General features: G+C 43.7%; 1 protein-coding gene across 1 annotated transcript; it reads left to right on the forward strand.

Annotated features, from left to right (window-relative positions):
* The first annotated feature begins 1,450 nt into the window (after positions 1 to 1,450).
* On the forward strand, positions 1,451 to 22,785 carry LOC109902854 (ALG6 alpha-1,3-glucosyltransferase). Its single transcript, XM_031785630.1, is given in 15 exon segments — positions 1,451 to 1,643; positions 1,968 to 2,045; positions 2,150 to 2,216; positions 2,218 to 2,240; positions 2,385 to 2,473; positions 3,171 to 3,253; positions 3,413 to 3,477; positions 7,122 to 7,307; positions 11,382 to 11,517; positions 14,126 to 14,211; positions 16,819 to 16,903; positions 16,988 to 17,058; positions 18,464 to 18,532; positions 20,316 to 20,508; positions 22,199 to 22,785. Coding segments are annotated over 15 exon segments (1,524 nt in total). The 5' UTR covers positions 1,451 to 1,554; the 3' UTR covers positions 22,403 to 22,785.
* Positions 22,786 to 22,796: the final 11 nt, after the last annotated feature.

The raw sequence follows: 22,796 nt of genomic DNA on the forward strand, positions 1-22,796 counted from the left end.
TATTCCCTATATAGTGCACTAGTGAATAGGGTGCCAGTTTGGACATTGTGCATGTCAAGCAAGACTGTGAAAGGCCTTCATTATAGCATTATAGCAGGGGTGACAAGCCAGATCATAGACAGTAAATGTAGATACAGCAGTTATTGAATATTAAAAGCACAGAGATTAAGCATAAATGACAGAGTAAAGCTGGCACACCAGGGTATTAATAACTAATGGCCACCAATGACTTATAGGCTTCTCATTGTAATGAAAGTGTCATTGCAAATCAGCAGTTGTCCAAGGTTATTATTATTTATAAATAATTGATGCATGAACCACAAAGAAGTGATGTGTTTCATCCAACAACTTCTCACCCCTCGGAATGGAAACATAGACATGGTTGTAGATGTCACTAGACTGAAGGTCATACCAGGATGTGCCTCTGGGCAGATAGACAGTATACAAGTAGTATACATAGACAGGTGACAACAAGCACCGTGGTACTGATATTGTGCGACAGAATTTACATATTCATAAACTACCTCCTATTGCTGTCACATATTGTTACCTCTCTTGTTTTGTCAATCCTTCATAGAGAATCATGCCTTGTCATAGCACTCACTGAAGTCTCAGACTATAGGCATTGTTTTATCATGTGGGTCAAAATAATGGCTAAAATTACTGTCTACTAGTTAATGTAACCTCAAACCAACTGTCTAAGCCCACGTGGCCAAATTAATGTAACCCCAAACCAACTGTCTAAGCCCACGTGGCCAATTACTTTTATTTAACCCCTCATTCAACTAGGTAAGTCAGTTAAGAACAAATTCTTATTTACAATGACGGCCTACCCCGGCTAAACCCTGATGATGTTGGGCCAATTGTGTGCCGCACTATGGGATTCCCAATCACGGCCGGATGTGATACAGCCTGGATTCGAACCAGGGACTGTAGTGACACCACTTGCACTGAGATGCAGTGCCTTAAACTGCTTAGCCACTCGGGAGCCCCTGAGAAAAAAAAGTGTTCCAAAAAGGTTCTTCAGCTGTCCCCATAGTGGAACCCTTTTTGGTTCCAGGGTAGAAACCGTTGGGTTACAGGTAGAACCCTCGGTGGAAAGGGTTTTTTACATGGAACCCAGAAGGGTTATACCTAGAACCAAAAATGGTTATTCAATGGGTCCTCTATGGGGACAGCCGAAGAAAACCTTTTAGGTTCTAGATAACACCTTTTTCTAGGAGTGTATTGGTTAGCCTACTTGTGGAAAAACTGGTTCCTTCAATGTCCAAATCACATATTTGAACAAAAAGCCAAGTAGCTAAATCCTTCACTATCAATCTTATAATGTCGGTTTCGGTTTATTCTGCTTTGATTGAAATCGAATATTCTCTATCGTCAGCATCATCCAGCTCTGACCAAAGAAGAACCGAGTTCACCACGACACGTCATCAACCGGCGCCTGGCGCTGACGTGTTCAGGAAGTGTAAACAACAATCCTGCACGGAAGCTGCAACATGCATCGAGAATTATAGCATTTCGTTGCCAATAATAAGCTGTTGTATAGTATCGGTCATGGAGAACTGGAGCCTTGTGTCCATTTGTGTTTTGTTCGGTCTTACGGCAAGATGGGCTGTATCCTTGAACTCTTATTCAGGTAGGAAGTGGACCGTAGCTAGCTAGCTATATGCTAATGTTGCACCTGTAGGGCTCACTGACAGCCCCGTTCATAGCTACATAGTTAGCTAGAAATCCTAGCCAGATTGCATTGTAAACTTGTCAAATTGTTGATTTTGAGTGGTAAAATGCAACCGGTATTTTGGTGAAATGATTATGGACAATAGCTTGCTAGAGACATAAACATGAGTCCGCTTACTAGCTAGCCACTGTTCAACAGCAGGACTGTAATCTCGTTCTTGCATATTTCATATAGCTAGCTATTCTTATTCAGCAGCATTTTTACCCATTTCTCTTATTTTCAGGGGCAGCAAACCACCCATGTTCGGGGACTACGAAGCTCAAAGGCACTGGCAAGAAGTGACATACAATCTGCCTGTTCATGAATGGTTGGTCTATGCAGCTGTCTATGGTCCTGTCTTGCATCTTTGTGTTTTTTATAAAGTTTCTAAGCAATAGTTAGGATAACTTAATGTTGTTTTCATCCTTTCAGGTACTTCAACACTACAGACAACAACCTAAACTACTGGGGTTTGGACTATCCCCCTCTCACAGCCTACCCACAGCCTGCTCTGTGCACATGTGTAAGTCTGAGGGCACACACACAAACATCAGGATCATGGGTTTGATTTCTGCTGGGGCCACCGTATGAAAATGTATGCACACAAGTACTGCAATATATTATGAATGTTATCATTATTATATTACTTTGTTGTGCTTTCCTGCAGGGCCAAGCTGATAAACCCAGACTGGGTGGAGTTGCATGCGTCTCGAGGTCATGAAAGCTATGGACATAAGTTGTTTATGAGAGCCACAGGTAAGACTGCTGACAGACAGGTTAAAGAACAGTACACATCAACACTACTGAAATACAGGTTAAAGAACAGTAAACATCAACACAACTGACAGACAGGTTAAAGAACAGTACAAATCAACACTACTGACAGACAGGTTAAAGAACAGTACACATCAACGCTGCTGACAGACAGGTTAAAGAACAGTACACATCAACGCTGCTGACAGACAGGTTAAAGAACAGTACACATCAACGCTACTGACAGACAGGTTAAAGAACAGTACACATCAACGCTGCTGACAGACAGGTTAAAGAACAGTACACATCAACGCTGCTGACAGACAGGTTAAAGAACAGTACACATCAACGCTGCTCACAGACAGGTTAAAGAACAGTACACATCAACACAACTGACAGACAGGATAAAGAACAGTACACATCAACACAACTGACAGACAGGTTAAAGAACAGTACACATCAACACAACTGACAGACAGGTTAAAGAACAGTACACATCAACACTACTGACAGACAGGTTAAAGAACAGTACACATTAACACCACTGACAGCCAGTTAAATAATAGTACAGGTTAAAGAACCCCCCCCCCCCACCCCCGCACGGACTGTTGGTTGAGTGACGAGCATCACATAGGAGTGAGACACCAACGCAGAGCATAGTGATTCATTTGTGGGACTGAATATATGTATCTTTGCTCAGTTCTTGTTGCAGATCTGCTGATATACATTCCTGCTGTTGTTCTTTACAGTTTTTACCTCAGTGAAGGATCAAACAAAAAGAAGGTATGTCAGACTTCTGACATTTACATTCCCTCTATTTGATGTATAACTCAAAATAAGTGCAGTCTCAGTTTTGAGAATTACAAAAACAAAGATACTGTATTAGATAGGCATTACCTGCCCGTCTCACGATAATGTGTGTTGTGTTCTCTTCTTGCCTAGGTCTGCACAGTCCTCTGTATCCTGCTCTATCCAGGCCTTATTCTAATCGACTACGGGCATTTCCAGTATCCTTTAAAAACCCAAGCTGTTTCTATCACTGGATCATATTATTCTTATGTCAAAATCATGACCATTTCTTGTCATCCCAGGTGCTGTGCATTTGGAAAGTATTCAGACCCCTTGACTTTTTCCAAATGTTGTTTTGCGTTCCAGCCTTATTCTAAAAATGATTAAATACACATTTTCCATGAAATCTACACATAATAACCCATAATGACAAAGCTAAAACAGGTTTAGAATTTTTTGCAAATTTATTACCCAAAAAATAATAATACCCTATTTACATAAGTATTCAGACCCTTTGCTATGAGACTTGAAATTGAGCTCAGGTGCATCCTGTTTCCATTGATCATCCTTGAGATGTTTCTACAACTTTTTAGGAGTCCACCTGTGGTAAATTCAATTGGTTGGACATGATTTGGAAAGGCACACACCTGTCTATATAAGGTCCCACAGTTGACAGTGCATGACAGAGCAAAAACCAAGCCATGAGGTTGAAGGAATTGTCCATAGATCTGGGAAAGGGTACCAAAAAAATTCTGCAGCATTGAAGGTTCCCAAGAACACAGTGGCCTCCATCATTCTTAAATGGAAGAAGTTTGGATCCACCAAGACTCTTCCTAGACCTGGCCTCCCTGCCAAACTAAGCAATCAGGGGAGAAGGGCCTTGGTCAGGGAGGTAATCAAGAGCCCGATGGTCACTCTGACAGAGCTCCAGAGTTCCTCTGTGGAGATGGGAGAACCTTCCAGAAGGACAACCATCTCTGCAGCCCTCCACCAATGAGGCCTTTATGATAGAGTGGCCAGACGGAAGCCACTCCTCAGTAAAAAGCACATGACAGCCCGCTTGGAGTTTGTCAAAAGGCACTTAAAGGACTTAGATGATGAGAAACAAGATTCTCTGGTCTGATGAAACCAATATTGAACTATTTGGCCTGAATGCCAAACGTCACATCTGGAGGAAACCTGGCACCATCCCTACGGTGAAGCATGGTGGTGGCAGCATCATGCTGTGCGTATGTTTTTCAGTGGCAGGGACTGGGAGACTAGTCAGAATCGAGGGAAAGATGAACGGAGCAAAGTAGAAGAGAGATCCTTGATGAAAACTTGCTCCAGAGCACTCAGGACCTCAGACTGTGGGTGAAGGTTCACCTTCCAACAGGACAACGACCCTAAGCACACAGCCAATACAGGCTTCGGGACAAGTCTCTGAAGGTTTTTGAGTGGCCCAGCCAGAGCTCAGATTTGAACCTGATCAAACATCTCTGAAGAGACCTGAAAATAGCTGTGGAGAGACGCTCCCCATCCAACCCGACAGAGCTTGATAGGATCTGCAGAGAAGAATGGGAGAAACTCCCCCAAATACAGGTGTGCCAAACTTGTAGCGTCATACCGGGGGCGGCAGGGTAGCCTAGTGGTTAGAGTGTTGGACTAGTAACCGAAAGGTTGCAAGTTCGAATCCCCGAGCTGACAAGGTACAAATGTGTCGTTCTGCCCCTGAACAGGCAGTTAACCCACTGTTCCTAGGCTGTCATTGAAAATAAGAATTTGTTCTTAACTGACTTGCCTAGTAAAATTTAAAAAATACCCAAGAAGATTCGAGGCTGTGATCGCTGCCAAAGGTGCTTCAACAAAGTACTGAATAAAGGGTCTGAATACTTGTAAATGTTATATTTCAGTTTTTTTTTAAATGTTAAAATAACTGTTTTTGCTTTGTCATTATGGGGTATTGTATGTACACTGCTCAAAAAATAAAGGGAACACTTAAACAACACAATGTAACTCCAAGTCAATCACACTTCTGTGAAATCAAACTGTCAACTTAGGAAGCAACACTGATTGACAATAAATGCTGTTGTGCAAATGGAATAGACAACAGGTGGAAATTATCGGCAATTAGCAAGACCCCCAATAAAGGAGTGGTTCTGCAGGTGGTGACCACAGACCACTTCTCAGTTCCTATGCTTCCTGGCTGATGTTTTGGTCACTTTGAATGCTGGCGGTGCTTTCACTCTAGTGGTAGCATGAGACGGAGTCTACAACCCACACAAGTGGCTCAGGTAGTGCAGCTCATCCACGATGGCACATCAATGCGAGCTGTGGCAAGAAGGTTTGCTGTGTCTGTCAGCGTAGTGTCCAGAGCATGGAGGCGCTACCAGGAGACAGGCCAGTACATCAGGAGACGTGGAGGAGGGCAACAACCCAGCAGCAGGACCGCTACCTCCGCCTTTGTGCAAGGAAGAGCAGGAGGAGCACTGCCAGAGCCCTGCAAAATGACCTCCAGCAGGCCACAAATGTGCATGTGTCTGCTCAAACGGTCAGAAACAGACTCCATGAGGGTGGTATGAGGGCCCGACGTCCACAGGTGGGGGTTGTGCTTGCAGCCCAACACCGTGCAGGACGTTTGGCATTTTCCAGAGAACACCAAGATTGGCAAATTCGCCACTGGCGCCCTGTGCTCTTCACAGATGAAAGCAGGTTCACACTGAGCACATGTGACAGAGTCTGGAGATGCCGTGGAGGACGTTCTGCTGCCTGCAACATTCTCCAGCATGACCGGTTTGGCGGTGGGTCAATCATGGTGTGGGGTGGCATTTCTTTGGGGGGCCGCACAGCCCATGTGCTCACCAGAGGTAGCCTGACTGCCATTAGGTACCGAGATGAGATCCTCAGACACCTTGTGAGACCATATGCTGGTGCGGTTGGCCCTGGGTTCCTCCTAATGCAAGACAATGCTAGACCTCATGTGGCTGGAGTGTGTCAGCAGTTCCTGCAAGAGGAAGGCATTGATGCTATGGACTGGCCCGCCCGTTCCCCAGACCTGAATCCAATTGAGCACATTTGGGACATCATGTCTCGCTCCATCCACCAATGCCATGTTGCACCACAGACTGTCCAGGAGTTGGCGGATGCTTTAGTCCAGGTCTGGGAGGAGATCAAATCAAATTTATTTATATAGCCCTTCGTACATCAGCTGATATCTCAAAGTGCTGTAAAGAAACCCAGCCTAAAACCCCAAACAGCAAGCAATGCAGGTGTAGAAGCACGAGATCCCTCAGGAGACCATCCGCCACCTCATCAGGAGCATTCCCAGGCGTTGTAGGGAGGTCATACAGGCACGTGGAGGCCACACACACTACTGAGCCTCATTTTGACTTGTTTTAAGGACATTACATCAAAGTTGGATCAGCCTGTAGTGTGGTTTTCCACTTGAATTTTGAGTGTGACTCCAAATCCAGACCTCCATGGGTTGATACATTTGATTTCCATTGATAATTTTTGTGTGATTTTGTTGTCAGCACATTCAACTTTGTAAAGAAAAAAGTATTTAATAAGAATATTTCATTCATTCAGATCTAAGATGTGTTATTTTAGTGTTCCCTTTATTTTTTTGAGCAGTGTATATTGATGAAGGAAAGAAATCTGTAATTTATTTTAGAATAAGGCTGTAATGAAAGAAAATGTGGAAAATGTCAAGGGGTCTGAAAATATTTTCAGAAAGCACTGTATGTTCAGCCAGTGTGAATATAAATGAGATGAATCATGGTAGAAGCAGTTTGATTGGAGACCAGGATTTGTATGAATGAGGCATAGCAGAGCATCTGGTAACAGTACCATCATGACTATGTATTCTTTAACTGGGCGTCAGATATAACAGTATAAGCCTGGGGCTGGCCCTATGGGGTGTGGTGGTTCTGGGTCTGGGCTGGGACGTGCTGGGCTCTCTGGCCTTCGTCCTGTCCCTCAACTACAAACAGATGGAGCTCTACCACTCCCTACCCTTCTTCTGCTACTTACTGGGCAAGTGTTTCAAGCAGGGCCTGGCAGGCCGAGGGTGAGTTAGCTGACTTAGACTTATACCCCTGGCTAAGAGGGTTTGTGTGAATGGGACTGTGTGTGTGGCGAGATGATATACAGTGGGTCCGAAATTATTGACACCCCTGATAAAGATGAGCAAACATGACTGAATAAATTATAAAAATACTGAACTATATTGTATGCTGAAAACAATTGGGAATATATATTATTTTATACTAATACAATTGCTCAAAGAGGTAGGGGTCACCCATTTTCAATACCTTACCTTGTGAGGATAACCACACTGAGCCTTTAAAAAAAAAAAAATTATGAGCCGGAGAACCCGTTGGGAGGGATATGTGTGGTCAAGAGCTCTATTTTCATGTCATCTGACCAAAGAACTGGTTCCAATCCAAGTGCCAATGCCGTTTAGCAAACTCCAGGCTTTTACATTTGTTGGACGACATGAAAATAGAGCTCTTTGGCCACACACACTAGTGGTGGATTTGGCGTCAAAATTACAATGTAATGAGCAGAAAATAACACCATACCTACTGTAAAATATGGCGGTGGATCTTTGGTGTTATGGGGCTATTTTGCTTCCACTGGTCCTGGGGCCTTTGTTAAGGTCAACAGCATCATGAACATTACCCAGTATCAGGACATTTTGCAATGGCCATTTCAGTCTCCGGACTTGAACCCCATTGAAAACCTGTGGTTTGTTTCAAGTTTTAATGTCACATGCACAAGTACTGTGAAATGCCTTTCTTGCTAACCCAAAACCCAACATTGCAATAATCAATAACAATGTATTACTAGAAAACAATAACAAGAGAAATAAGAGTAAGAAATATGAAACACAGTCAGTGAGTGAGCATACTACATACAGGAAATATTTAAAAAGTCAGTTCCAATACCATATATACAGATTCAGGGATACTGGAGTGATGGAAGTAGATATGTATAGGGAGAAGGTGACTATATACAGGTTCAGGGATACTGGAGTGATGGAAGTAGATATGTATAGGGGGAAGGTGACTATATACATGTTCAGGGATACTGGAGCGATGGAAGTAGATATGTATAGGGGGAAGGTGACTATATACAGGTTCAGGGATACTGGAGTGATGGAAGTAGATATGTATAGGGGGAAGGTGACTATATACAGGTTCAGGGATACTTGAGTGATGGAAGTAGATATGTATAGGGGGAAGGTGACTATATACAGGTTCAGGGATACTGGAGTGATGGAAGTAGATATGTATAGGGGGAAGGTGACTATATACAGGTTCAGGGATACTGGAGTGATGGAAGTAGATATGTATAGGGGGAAGGTGACTATATACAGGTTCAGGGATACTGGAGTGATGGAAGTAGATATGTATAGGGGGAAGGTGACTATATACAGGTTCAGGGATACTGGAGTGATGGAAGTAGATATGTATAGGGGGAAGGTGACTATACAGGTTCAGGGATACTGGAGTGATGGAAGTAGATATGTATAAGGGGAAGGTGACTATATACAGGTTCAGGGATACTGGAGTGATGGAGGTAGATATGTATAGGGGGAAGGTGACTAGGCAAAAGGATATATGATAAACACAGTAGCAGCAGCTTGAGTGGGTGTGTGTGTGTGTAGAGTCAGTATAAATGTACCATACCAATCAAAAGTTTGGACACACCTCCTCATTCAAGGGTTTTTCTTTATTTTTACTATTTTTCTACATTGTAGAATAATAGTGAAGACAAACTATGAAATAACACATGGAATCGTGTAGTAACCAAAAAAGTGTGAAACAAATCAAAATATATTTTATATTTGAGATTCTTCAAAGTAGCCACCCTTTGCCTTGATGACAGCTTTGCACACTCTTGGCATTCTGTCAACCAGCTTCATGAGGTAGTCTCCTGGAATACATTTCAATTAACACGTGTGCCTTGTTAAAAGTTCATTTGTGGCATTTCTTTCCTTCTTAATGCATTTGAGCCAATCAGTTGTGTTGTGACAAGGTAGGGGTGGTATACAGAAGATAGCGTTATTTGGTAAAAGGCCAAGTTCATTGTTATGGCATGAACAGCTCAAATAAGCAAAGAGAAACGACAGTCCATTGTTACTTTAAGACATGAAGGTTAGTCAATCAAATTCATGAAAGTTTCTTCAAGTGCAGTCGCAAAAACTATCAAGCGCTATGATGAAACTGGCTCTCATGAGGACTGCCACAGGAAAGGAAGACCCAGAGTTACCTCTGCTGCAGAGGATAAGTTCATTAGAGTTACCAACCTCAGAAATTGCAGCCCGAATAAATGTTTCACAGAGTTGAAGTAACAGACACATCAACCTTTCAGGGGAGACTTTGTGAATCAGGCCTTCATGGTCGAATTGCTGCAAAGAAACCACTACTAAAGAACACCAATAAGAAGAAGGGACTTGCTTGGGTCAAGAACATGAGCAATGGACATTAATTAGACCGGTGGAAATCTGTCTTCACAAAAACACTTGCAGGTTTTTGTGAGAGACAGAGTAGGTGAACGGATTATCTCCGTATGTGTGGTTCCCACCGTGAAGCATGGAGGAGGCGTAATGGTGCTTTGCTGGTGACACTGTTGGTGATTTATTTAGAATTCAAGGCACACTTCCCCAGCATGGCTACCACAGCATTCTGCAGCGATACGCCATCCCATCTCCTTTGTGCTTAGTGGGACTATAATTTGTTTTTCAACAGGACAATGACGCAAAACACACCTCCAGGCTATTTGACTAAGAAGGAGAGTGATGGAGTGCTGCATCAGATGACCTGGCCTCCACAATCACTTGACCTCAACTCAATTGAGATGGTTTGGGATGAGTTGGACCACAGAGTGCAGGAAAAGCAGCTAACAAGTGCTCAGCATATTTGGGAACTCCTTCAAGACTGTTGGAAAAGCATTCCAGGTGAAGCTGGTTGAGAGAATGCCAAGAGTGTGCAAAGCTCTAAAGGCAAAGGGTGGCTACTTTGAAGAATTTTGATTTGTTAAACACTTTTTTGGTTACATGATTCCATATGTGTTTTTTCATAGTTTTGATGTGTTCACTATTATTCCACAATGTAGAAAATAGTAAAAATAAAGAAAAACCATTGAATGAGTAGGTGTGTCAACTTTTGACTGGTACTGTATGTGTGAGTCAGAAGATGGAGTGTGTGTGTGTGTAGGGCCCTGTGAGTGTGCATAGAATGCAAATATTGAGATAAAAGGTAAATAAAGATACAAGGTGAACTCGGTCTGTGAATTGAAGAGGGCAGTCCATAAGCGCAGATAAAGGATATCAAGGAAGTATTCTGTATGGAGGAATGGTCTAAGATCCCTCCCAAAAGCATTAAACATCAGATTATATTATATTCATCATTCACTGAATCAGCATGATTGTTTTTAAAGTAATGCCCAGAATGAATCATTTTCTGTCGCCAGTGGACAAAACATGGAAAGGGCTATGCAGACTTTTCTGAAATGCAAATCAATATTTAATTTCAGAATTGGTTAAAATTTAGGTTAGGGTCAGGGTTAAGTTTAGGCTACAGTTAACGCTAGTCGGTTTGCAAGCCAGAAAAGTCTGTATAGCCCTTCCCACAAAACATGGCCCCATAAAGTAGCCTACATTTTCTCCAAAACAGAGTAGCAGAGTTACTGAGGCGAGCCAATCAGATTGGATGACTGTTTCTAGTGTCCCCACATTTGTTTATCTAATAACAATGTACCAAGGGCTAATGGATAGCTAGATTAGATGGGCAGGGGAAGATATGTCCAGATGACATTATGGCCATGCCCAAGCTCCTCGGCTGTTCCTGTGTGTGCAACTTTACCGCCACTCAGCTACTACAGCTGACCTACCGTGAAAGACTTTTAGCTAACGCATGGGATGTGGATAGTTCCACTCACAGCTGTTGTGATGTGAGATTCAGCCAATTAATACTATTGACAATATGAATGATCATGTTTCACTGCTTTACAGTACATGTCAACGTAGCCAGTTTTGGGTATCTTAGACCGTGTGTAAGATTATGTTTTGGGTATTTGACTGTTTCAAAGGTTCGGTGTACTTTATCATTTGTTTTCTCATCCACCACCCACCCAGGCTGTTCCTGCTAGTCAAGATCGCTGTAACAGTCCTGGTGACCTTTGCCCTCTGCTGGCTGCCCTTCCTGTCTGACCCTGGCCAGATCCTGCAGGTGGTGCACCGCCTTTTCCCTGTGGGGCGAGGCCTATTCGAGGTACGTACAAAAAGGTTTCAGTATTCAAGGCAATTAGTCATACTATCAAGTCAAGTGGTTTCCCTAACATTCTGCGACGTGAGTCACCTAAAGCTTGTAGAATGTTCTGGAGACCAACAGAGTAACCCAAACCAGATTCTCCACCCACAGCCCAATTTTGAGAGACCACACTATCTGCCAAGTCGAAATCAGTTGGTGTTAGAAAGACGAGGAGGTTTATGGTAGTCAACAAAGTGCTGCCCTCGTAGACAGGAGTGGTATGCTGCGCCTCCTGTTCTTCACAGCCTACATGCTCTTACAGACACACACACACAACCTGCTACCCTCCATCAATTCCTCTGTGCTTAGCCAATTGGAAATGGATCTCCTGCAGGATCAAAGAAAACAGAGGAATAAAATGGTGAAAGGTCAGAAGATCAGGTTTGCTCTATCTGGGGAGGGGGGGTCGTAGTGACTGGGGGGGGTAAAGATAAATCTAACACATTTACTGCCAGGGTATTTTCAGCACATCATTGCGGGGCCATGTTTTAGCCGTGTGATGCATGGTTCGGTGCCAAGGGCCAACACTATGCGTGTCAGAGTGCATCCATTCGTTGTGCAAAACGTTGGCAGCTAAACTGCTGCGTGCTTGAAAAGTGAACTTACACGCGTGTATGTACACACAGGAGGAGAGGTGCAGAGGGGGGAAATGAAAAACTGATGGACAGTGATGGCTCACACTGGGGACATTAGTTAGAACATATTGAAAGCATGTCACGGATGAGCTGCTGAGGTAACACTGTTACAGGGGCGGTGTAGAGGTGGTTGGCAGCTCAGAGGCCAAGGCCAGCTGCTCTAGTTTTGGAAGCCTGCCCTGTGCCCTGCACCCATTCCCCAAGGTGCGGTGATGTGAGAAGTAATTGAAAATTAAACAGTCAGCCTTGTGCAGTCTCTTGTCACAAGGAAACAGAATCAATAAAATGTATTTTCTGGTACTGTCCAACGGTGGCTCGCTTTTGGAGTCAGGTCCAGGAATGGTTGTTATGTCATAATACCAGGGTTCCGATGGACCTGCAAACTGTATTGTTAGGGGATCTGAAAAACCACGATCAGTCAATGGGATATATCATTATACTCTTGGGTAAAGTATTTATCTGTATTTATCCCACCCCAAAAAGGCTATGTGAGGTTGGTCATGCTGGCAGTATAGTTAGTTATAGTTATTTATTTATGAAATGATACAAACATAATATACAAAGTGTGGGTGACCCCGTGGTGCGAGGGTCTCCAGGAGAAGCCTGCCTGAACTAATTGTGAAATTGTGCACGTAAGCAGAAGCCGGACTGGGACAAGCAGACAGGGCGAGAAGGGGTGGTGGGGAAGGTTGAGGGGGTGAGGAGGGTAAGTTGTACGTTTACCCACCACGCAGCACTCTGACCGCCTGTTTTCCTGCTTCACAAAAATGGCACCAAATGCTGCAGCCTATGAAATTCCAAGCTGGTTTATAGGTGAAGAGTGACGCCATCGGCACTTACCCACATTTGCAGCCGAACCCCAGGTTCCTGTGTAGCCCTCAGCCGAGGCGGCGTTGGAGGACATTCCGATAGGGTCGTTATTTGGGGGGGGGGGCTACAGGGGGTGTGTTTGAGGAGAGATGGGGCCTCGACGTCTGCAGGACGGACAGCCTGCTGACTGGGCCTGTCTGTAACCTCCACACACACACAGCTGTGCTCTGAGCAGCTGTAGCAAGCCCAGTGGACCGCATAGAAATTCACCCTATAGAAAAGACCACACTATTACGAGACATGATTAGACTACAGTGATCTATGCATTGTATTTCTACTTTGTGTCATATCACAGCCAGTAGAAGCAGCAGGGGGTCTTAACATCTGATCTCAGAACAACTGCTAAGGCCTTAAATCACATGAATTACACGGTCAGTCCTCCGTCCTCCATTTCCTGCTAGCTACCCCAACCGCAAAGACCGTCGTTAAGGCTGACAGTTTGGATCTGTTTCCCAATGGTTATAACTATGCTTTGGGTGGTGTGGTGGGTGGACACACTGTGACAGTGTTCTTCTATGGGGTGGTCTGAATGTGCCGAAGAATGCAGAAATGATCGTAATGTGATTATCTCTGAACATTTAACCCTGTGTCCCCAAGTTTACAGAAAGTGCATAGCTTCTAGTGACATCCCGTTCCATATGACCTGACAGGCGATTTATGAGGCTGGTAATACCTTCCAAAGCGCTCCTGTACAAATACACTGTGGAATGCAAAGAAGGAATTCTTATTGCACTTTCAGTTGGAAAATGATTACTTGGAGCAATGCCACTTATTAGCCTTCTCTTCAAAACCGAATGCTTTTTAAAGCAGCGTACTCTCATACCATATGTGGTTTTCTAAATTTAAAACCCTTGTAATGAGTTTTATAACTCATTTAAATGATTCACATCGATAATAAACACTTCACTAACAATAAGGAATATGATCAACCTATTGGTTCTGCATCGTTATAGGAAGTGAGCTATGAAACGTATTAATTTTCTTATTAAAAAGTGTGTGTGTTTTGACAGGATAAAGTGTGTTGACAGGATAAAGTGTGTTGACAGGATAAAGTGTGTTGACAGGATAAAGTGGCCAACACGTGGTGCAGCTTGAATGTCCTGATAAAGATCAAGACCATCCTGTCCACTGATACCCAGCTCTACTTCAGGTAATCCCCCTCTCACTCTCCATCTCACGCTCTCCATCTCATGCTCTCTTGCAGAGTGAAAACAAGATTATCCCTTGAACACTGAGATACTGATCACTACCAGCTGCTATGGGCAATTCTCCTCCAAGGTCCTTATGAATGAGAAGATGCTACACAGACAGTCAGTCATAGAACCCTTCTCATGTTGTCATGGTGGTACGTGCTTGAATAACCTATGGGGCTATATTTAGGGGTGCTGTGTGCATTCTGCACAGGATGGACACGTTTCTGCCCGACTGTTAACACCAGGATTTAACTTGGACTTCTAAGACTGTAGTGTATTTAAAACAAATTAAAACACTAGAGCTTTTTGACCATGGGTGAATATAGAAATGTTTTAGGGGAGGGATACCTTGCTGTAGAATGTGTCATAAAACAATGGATTACTCCTCGTTACAATAGAAGTGGACTACTGGATCATGTATTTATGTATATGCTTGTTACTACTACGTTTCTGTAAAATGTCTCAACAGAAATGTCATGATGGATCACCTGTGGGACAGTATCTGGGAACTGTATCCCAAAATCACCATGACCCCCCCCCCACCTCCCTAGCACACCCCTCTTGCCCCATGTTGGGGGTCCCGATACCCCTCTCCCCAGGGGCCCTTTAGGCCTGATACAGCTGCCCTACCCTACCCCTTCATTCAGAGTGGAGGTACCTCCCTGGCCCCCCTCCTTTCCTGTGTCTCTATCCCCTGTGAGTGACAATTGAAGGGTTAGACTAATGTTGGGGTGCCCTATGCGGAGACAGTGTTTGGTACATTTCCCACATACAGTGGGGAGAACAAGTATTTGATACACTGACGATTTCAGGTTTTCCTACTTACAAAGCATGTAGAGGTCTGTAATTTTTATCATAGGTACACTTCAACTGTGAGAGACGGAATCTAAAACAAAAATCCAGAAAATCACATTGTATGATCTTTTAAGTAATTAATTGGCATTTTATTGCATGGCATAAGTATTTGATCACCTACCAACCAGTAAGAATTCCAGCTCTCACAGACCTGTTAGTTTTTCTTTAAGAAGCCCTCCTGTTCTCCACTCATTACCTGTATTAACTGCACCTGTTTGAACTCGTTACATGTATAAAAGACACCTGTCCACACAATCAATCAAACAGACTCCAACCTCTCCACAATGGCCAAGACCAGAGAGCTGTGTAAGGACATCAGGGATAAAATTATAGACCTGCACAAGGCTGGGATGGGCTACAGGACAATAGGCAAGCAGCTTGGTGAGAAGGCAACAACTGTTGGCGCAATTATTAGAAAATGGAAGAAGTTCAAGATGACGGTCAATCACCCTCGGTCTGGGGCTCCATGCAAGATCTCACCTCGTGAGGCATCAATGATCATGAGGAAGGTGAGGGATCAGCCCAGAACTACACGGCAGGACCTGGTCAATGACCCGAAGAGAGCTGGGACCACAGTCTCAAAGAAAACCATTAGTAACACTACGCTGTCATGGATTAAAATCCTGCAGAGCACGCAAGGTCCCCCTGCTCAAGCCAGTGCATGTCCAGGCCCGTCTGAAGTTTGCCAATGACCATCTGGATGATCCAGAGAAGGAATTGGAGAAGGTCATGTGGTCTGATGAGACAAAAATAGAGCTTTTTGGTCTAAACTCCACTCGCTGTGTTTGGAGGAAGAAGAAGGATGAGTACAACCCCAAGAACACCATCCCAACCGTGAAGCATGGAGGTGGAAACATCATTCTTTGTGGATGCTTTTCTGCAAAGGGGACAGGACGACTGCACCGTATTGAGGGGAGGATGGATGGGGCCATGTATCGCAAGATCTTGGCCAACAACCTCCTCAGTAAGAGCATTGTGGCTGGGTCTTCTAGCATGACAACGACCCGAAACACACAGCCAGGGCAACTAAGGAGTCTCAAGGAATCTCAAGGTCCTGGAGTGGCCTAGCCAGTCTCCAGACCTGAACCCAATAGAACATCTTTGGATGGAGCTGAAAGTCTGTATTGCCTAGCGACAGCCTCGAAACCTGAAGGATCTGGAGAAGGTCTGTATGGAGGAGTGGGCCAAAATCCCTGCTGCAGTGTGTGCAAACCTGGTCAAGAACTACAGGAAAGGTCTGATCTCTGTAATTGCAAACAAAGGTTTCTGTACCAAATAAGTGTGTGTAACCTTTTCTGTCTGCCTCTAGGCCAGTCTGCCTTCTGCATTTCTGATGTATCAAATACTTATGTAATGCAATAAAATGCAAATTAATTACTTAAAAATCATACAATGTGAGTTTCAGGATTTTTGTTTTAGATTCCGTCTCTCACAGTTGAAGTGTACCTATGATAAAAATTACAGACCTCTACATGCTTTGTAAGTAGGAAACACTGCCGATTTTGCAGGTTATCAAATACTTGTTCTCCCCACTGTAGCTGGGGTCTTATGGTTTGACCAGGCTGGGTTAAAACAAGCCGGCAGCAGAGCAGCCGCAAGGTTAAGTTTAACCCCGAGGGTTAGGTTTCAGGGCTGGGCCATTCACTGTTTGGTCAGATTGATCATAGTTGATAGATTACATAATTATTCTGTTTTTGTTTTGTTTTCAGTTTGACCACCACTCTCCTGGCTATCCTACCTTCATCTATAAAACTTTTGATGAAACCTACATTGTGGCAGTTCAAACTTGCCTTGGTAAGTGAGTATTTTTGTACAGTTTACTGATGTTTGATAACAAGAGAATGATGTAATGCCAACCTGTGTAAAATGTCATTTCAGGTCAACTCCTCTCTGGCATTCTTCCTCTTCTCCTTTCAAGTCCATGAGAAATCAATCCTCCTGCCTGCCTTGTGAGTAGAGGGGAGGATTAGGAGTGTGTGTTCGCATGCGTGTGTGCCTTCCTGCCTGCGGTTCCTAATAATTTACCTCACCGACTGCAGTGCAGTATATAAAAAGCAACAGGCAGCTATAATCACTAGGCTATCTAGGTTTTACTGCGCTGTGGGATTTGGTTACAGATTTTGCTGATCTATTCATCTAAATTAGGCTGATTGTTGCTTTATTAACTATTGAGATATATCTCCCACATGTCTGTCCCTGAATCAATCAGTAATGCATGTCAGGGCTTAGGGAGGAACGCCAGACTGTGGAGAAAAGGAGGAGGGCATTGTTTGTGGTGAATCAATTATTGGGACTATAGGAATGGGTGTAACTGGACATACAAACAGGAGTTGGAACCGGTTCAGGGAACAGAAATTATTATTTATTTTTTGGGAATTGTTGGAACACAATTATAACTGGGAATGAAAGGGATCTATGCTGTTCTGGAACCGAACTTTAATTTTAAAAGCATAGGAACCATTAAACGTTCTTTCATGTTCCGGGCATTTTGTGGGGGTCCCACGAGGCACCTATGCAAAGCCTTCACACACAAGCTTGTTAGCTAGCTCTGGTCCAACGGTAAGCCAACTCTTGGAAGTCCAAAGACATTAAAAGTTCCTCCGTAGAATCTGCTACTCCATAGGTATAATTCTGTGAGCCTAATTCAGATAATGCATGTCATAAAAAGATGCCCAGCGCTTCAAGCCAAGCCTAATCCTCCACCCTCTCCCCACCCGCAAAATTGTATTTGCATATCGTGTCATACACTTGTCTGTCCATCGCGCATCTAAACAGCCATAGCCGAGACAGCTGATAGCACCCATGCAGGCTAAAACAACTATATATTTCCTGCTCCATAGCAAGCTGCTCTATTCGCAGTGATTTGTGAAGTAATTGAATGTCAAGCTAATGTAAAAAGGAATGATATAAACCTGTATTTTTTTTGTTGGTTCGAACGGTCCAGAACTTTATTTTGGAACAGTGAAACGAAACAGAAAAAAAGAATGCTTCTGTTCAGAACGAAACGATTGAAAAACTATTTTGGTTCAAACCACTGCACGCAAAGAGTACTTCTGTAATTAGAAGCCCGGGGAGCGATGGTCTGTGTCTGAAGGCACCCTATTCCTTATATGGTGCACTACTTTTGACCAGGGCTTATGTTGTTTGTTGTTAAATAAAGTGTGTATAATTTAAGTGTGTGTAACCTTTTCTGTCTGCCTCTAGGCCAGTCTGCCTGCTACTGAATGACCTCCCTCTTTTCTTTCTGCCTCTAGGCCAGTCTGCCTGCTACTGAATGACCTTCCTCTTTTCTGTCTGCCTCTAGGCCAGTCTGCCTGCTACTGAATGACCTCCCTCTTGTCTTTCTGCCTCTAGGCCAGTCTGCCTACTACTGAATGACCTTCCTCTGCCAGCCATCTGGTTTCTACAGGCTTCCACCTTCAGGTAGGAAGCTACAGTAGGGGAAACTATAGTGGACCAATAATAACAGACCAGGTTAAAGGTCATACAGTGGGGCAAAAAAGTATTTAGTCAGCCACCAATTGTGCAAGTTCTCCCACTTAAAAAGATGAGAGAGGCCTGTAATTATCATCCTAGGTACACTTCAACAAAATTAGAAAGAAAATCACATTGTAGGATTTTTAATGAATTTATTTGCAAATTATGGTGGAAAATAAGTATTTGGTCACCTACAAACAAGCAAGATTTCTGGCTCTCACAGACTTGTAACTTCTTCCTTAAGAGGCTCCTCTGTCCTCCACTCGTTACCTGTATTAATGGCACCTGTTTGAACTTGTTATCAGTATAAAAGACACCTGTCCACAACCTCAAACAGTCACACTCCAAACTCCACTATGACCAAAAGTATGTGGACACTGCTATAACAGCCTCCACACTTCTGGGAAGGCTTTCCACTAGATGTTGGAACATTTCTGAAGGAACTTGCTTCCATCCAGCCACAAGAGCATTAGTGAGTTCAGGCGATTAGGCCTGGCTCGCAGTCGGCATTCCAATTCATCCCAAAGGTGTTTAATGGGGTTGAGGTATTGGCTCTGTGCAGGCCAGTCAAGGTCTTTCACACCAATCTCGACGAACCATTTCTGTCTGGACCTCGCTTTGTGCACAGGGAATTGTCATGCTGAAACAGGAAAGGGCCTTCCCAAAAAACTGTTACCACAAAGTTGGAAGCACAGAATCGTCTAGAATGTCATCGTATACTGTAGTGTTAAGATTCCTCTTCACTGGAACTAAGGGGCCTAGCTCAAACCATGAAAGACAGGCCCAGACCATTCCTCCACCAAACTTAACAGATTTGTCCATCGGCCTGCCGGATGGTGAAGCGTCATTTCACTCCAGAGAAGGCATTTTCAGTGCTACTCCAGAGTCCAATGGCGGCGAGCTTTACACCACTCCAGTCGACGCTTGGCATTGCGCATGATCTTAGGCTTGTGTGCGGCTGCTCGGCCATGGAAACCCATTTCATGAAGCTCCCGACAAACTGTTATTGTGCTGACGTTGCTTCCAGAGGCAGTTTGGAACTTGGTAGTGAGTGTTGTAACTGAGGACAGACAATTTTTTACGCGCTTTCAGCACTCGGTGGTCCCGTTCTGTGAGCTTGTGTGGTCTACCACTTCGCGGCTGAGCCATTGCTGCTCCTAGACGTTTCCACTTCACAATAACAGCACTTAGTCATGGCCATAAGTTTTGAGAATGACACAAATATTAATATCCACAAAGTTGACTGTTTCAGTGTCTTTAGATATTTTTGTCAGATGTTACTACTTTTGTAAAACGTGATAGTTTATTTTGAATACATTTGAACAAATATTTTTTTTAAAACAACATTTTGCTTTGTTATTATGGGCTATTGTGTGTAGATTGAGGGGGGAAAAACAATAATACATTTTAGAATAAGGCTGTATACGTCAAATGTTTTGGAAAAAGTCAAGGGGTCTGAATACACTGTATATAGTGTACAGCTTGTTTGGGTAAATTGAAGACATAGTTGCATAATTTAGTCAAATGGTTGCTTAAGCAGTTATTATAAGAGCATCTGAATGCACTGGGTTTGTTGGATTGGCGAAGTATGTATTTATAACATCTTTTTAGGTGTTTTGCCAATGAATGGATGGGGTTTTGTTGGATTTAAGTAGGCCTTAGTACAGCTGTGTTTGAGGCTACATTGTTCTTGTACTCTCTCCCTCCCCGTCCTCCCCTCCCTCTGCAGCATGCTGCCGTTGTTTCTGAAGGATGGCCTGTTGGTGCCGTACGTGGTCACCTCCCTGGCCTTCCTGTTCTTCTCCATCTACCTGCTCTCAGCCTTTGAGCACTGCTCAGAGGACAAGCTGCGTCTGGGGCCCTACCGCCGCCTCCTCATCTGCATGCCTCGCATGGACCTCGGCAGAGTCACCAAGTGGAAAGTAAGTGTGGCCTGGTGGTGTAAACAAATTCCCTTTCACATTGCACTACCCCATATGCCTGTCATCATTTATTCATAGCAAGAAATGTATCAGATTGCAAAGCAAACTCTTTATTTGGATAGTACATCTGTAGATGCTCTACAGACTAATCAGTAACATTAACTAAACCTCGCCGTTATCCTAACCATAACCCTTACAACAGATCGTATGAGGATGAAAAATCCAGACTATCCAAATAAAGTGTGACCCAGTTTGCTTTACCAGGAAGATAGTTGCAATGTTGTCTGTCTAGTTACCTTTACCTTGCACACGTAAGTAGGGAGATGAGCTAATTTAGATTTTATGACCATTTTAAATACACAAAGAGGCCACATCAGGCAAAAAAAGACATGTACCAAAATGACAGAGGATTATATACACAAAGTCAAGACTTTCCATTGTGGTCCTCTTATTAACTGGCAATCAGGTTGTTGTCAGAGTGATTTCATAGCAGCCTGTCTCTATGGCTGGTGTTTCTAATAGTCTTAAGTGGTATCTACATCCAGGAGCACGGCGGCTCTAACCTGAATGGCATCAGCGTGAGAAGATATGGATATCTCTCCAACTGTATAAATAAAGATCATGTGCCACTGTACTGTAAGCTGTGTAGGCTGTCTGGGATGGGAAAGAGGATACCTAGTCATTTGCACAACTGAATGCATTCAACCGAAATGTGTGCTTAGGGAGCAGTTGTTGTTGGGGGTTAACTTCCTTGCTCAAGGGCAGAGCGGCATTTTTCCACCTTGCCGGCTCTGGGATTCAAACCAGCAACCTTTCAGTTAATGGCCCAACGCGCTTAACCGCGAGGCTACCTGCCAGATGAAAGTCACTGCCAGGTATTATTTATCACTTATTTAAGTTACAGGCATCTCTGAAGTGCCTGGCCCCGGCCAGCTCTGCACCCTCCCCTCCTTTAGTGACATATGGGCAGGGGGGATCCCAAATAGCACCCTATTCCCTATATACTGCACTACTTTTGACCAGAGGTCTCATAGGGCTCTACACAGAGAATAGGATGGGCCCTGGTCAAAAGTAGTGCACTCTATAGGGTATGGGATGGGGACGTAGCCAGACACCGCCACCAGACAGAGCTGTGTGAGATCAGAAGGAAGGTGTCTTTTTATAGAGTCATTAACACAGGTTTGCTTAGATACATTTATTTACACAAGAGGCGTAAATAAGGAGGCCCAGTGATGGGGCTAGGGTTTCATGGGGTTGGTCTCATCCGGAGGTGCTTACGACACCTACCCTCACTGATCCCTGGGTCCGCAGGTCCCAAATAGACATGTTCATGTTGATCCTGCTACTAACACTGTTTGCCTTTCCGTTCTGGACGCACCGGTCAGGACTAAAATAAACGTCAGCTTGTGATGAGGGATGGTCATGTGAGGTCTAAAAAAAATGTTTTTCAGTCTGGTCTAGTTTGAATAGTCATGACTTGGGCCAAGGAAATACTTTAATTATCTATTTAGATGGGCTTCATTTATCAATTTGAATCCCTTGTCAAATTTACTTTCTGATTTGACTGGAATTTATATCGAATTTTGAGCCCCACTTCTGGGCTGAGAGGGGGGGGCTTGTCTCATATCCTGTGATGGCTCAATTCCCTTGAAAAAGAATGAACTGAACTCTCTGTCCATCTCTCCTGCAGTTCTATTTCTCCATCACGGCTATGGCTGGTTTGAGCTTTATGAGCGTGTCTTTGGCCCCTCCGGATCAGCTGCCTGATTTGTTTCCCCTCCTGGTGTCTGTGTTCTCCTACCTACACTTCCTGGGCCTCCTCCTCTACTTCAACATTGTCCAGATAGCCGAGCCACCACAATCTGTGAGGAAGAACCAGAAGAAAAGTAACTAAGTAATCATTAGGGAGGTAGGGAACAGATGATAAGAGTAATCATTTGGGAGGTAGAGACCAGATGATAACTGAGTAATTATAAGGGTGGAAAAAACAGAACTGGGTGGTCACCACCCAACAGAAAAACTAACTAAGCACAGTGCTTCAGTCAATTAGCAATAAGGCCCATGGACCAACTACCAGTCTAGGGCCAATCATTTAGAATCTTTATTCTCTAGAGAACCCTCCTGTCAACATGAATGGTTGCTGTTTTGTCAATGCCTAATTATGTACATCAAGCATGATTATTTTTTACTTTACTGTTTTTCAAATGTATGTAACAGCATTACATTTATTTTGTACCAATAGAGTATTTGTCTTAAAATAAAATCACCTGATATGAATTCTTGAATAA

Source organism: Oncorhynchus kisutch, linkage group LG13 (assembly GCF_002021735.2).
Source record: "Oncorhynchus kisutch isolate 150728-3 linkage group LG13, Okis_V2, whole genome shotgun sequence".
NCBI classification, from domain to species: Eukaryota; Metazoa; Chordata; class Actinopteri; order Salmoniformes; family Salmonidae; genus Oncorhynchus; species Oncorhynchus kisutch.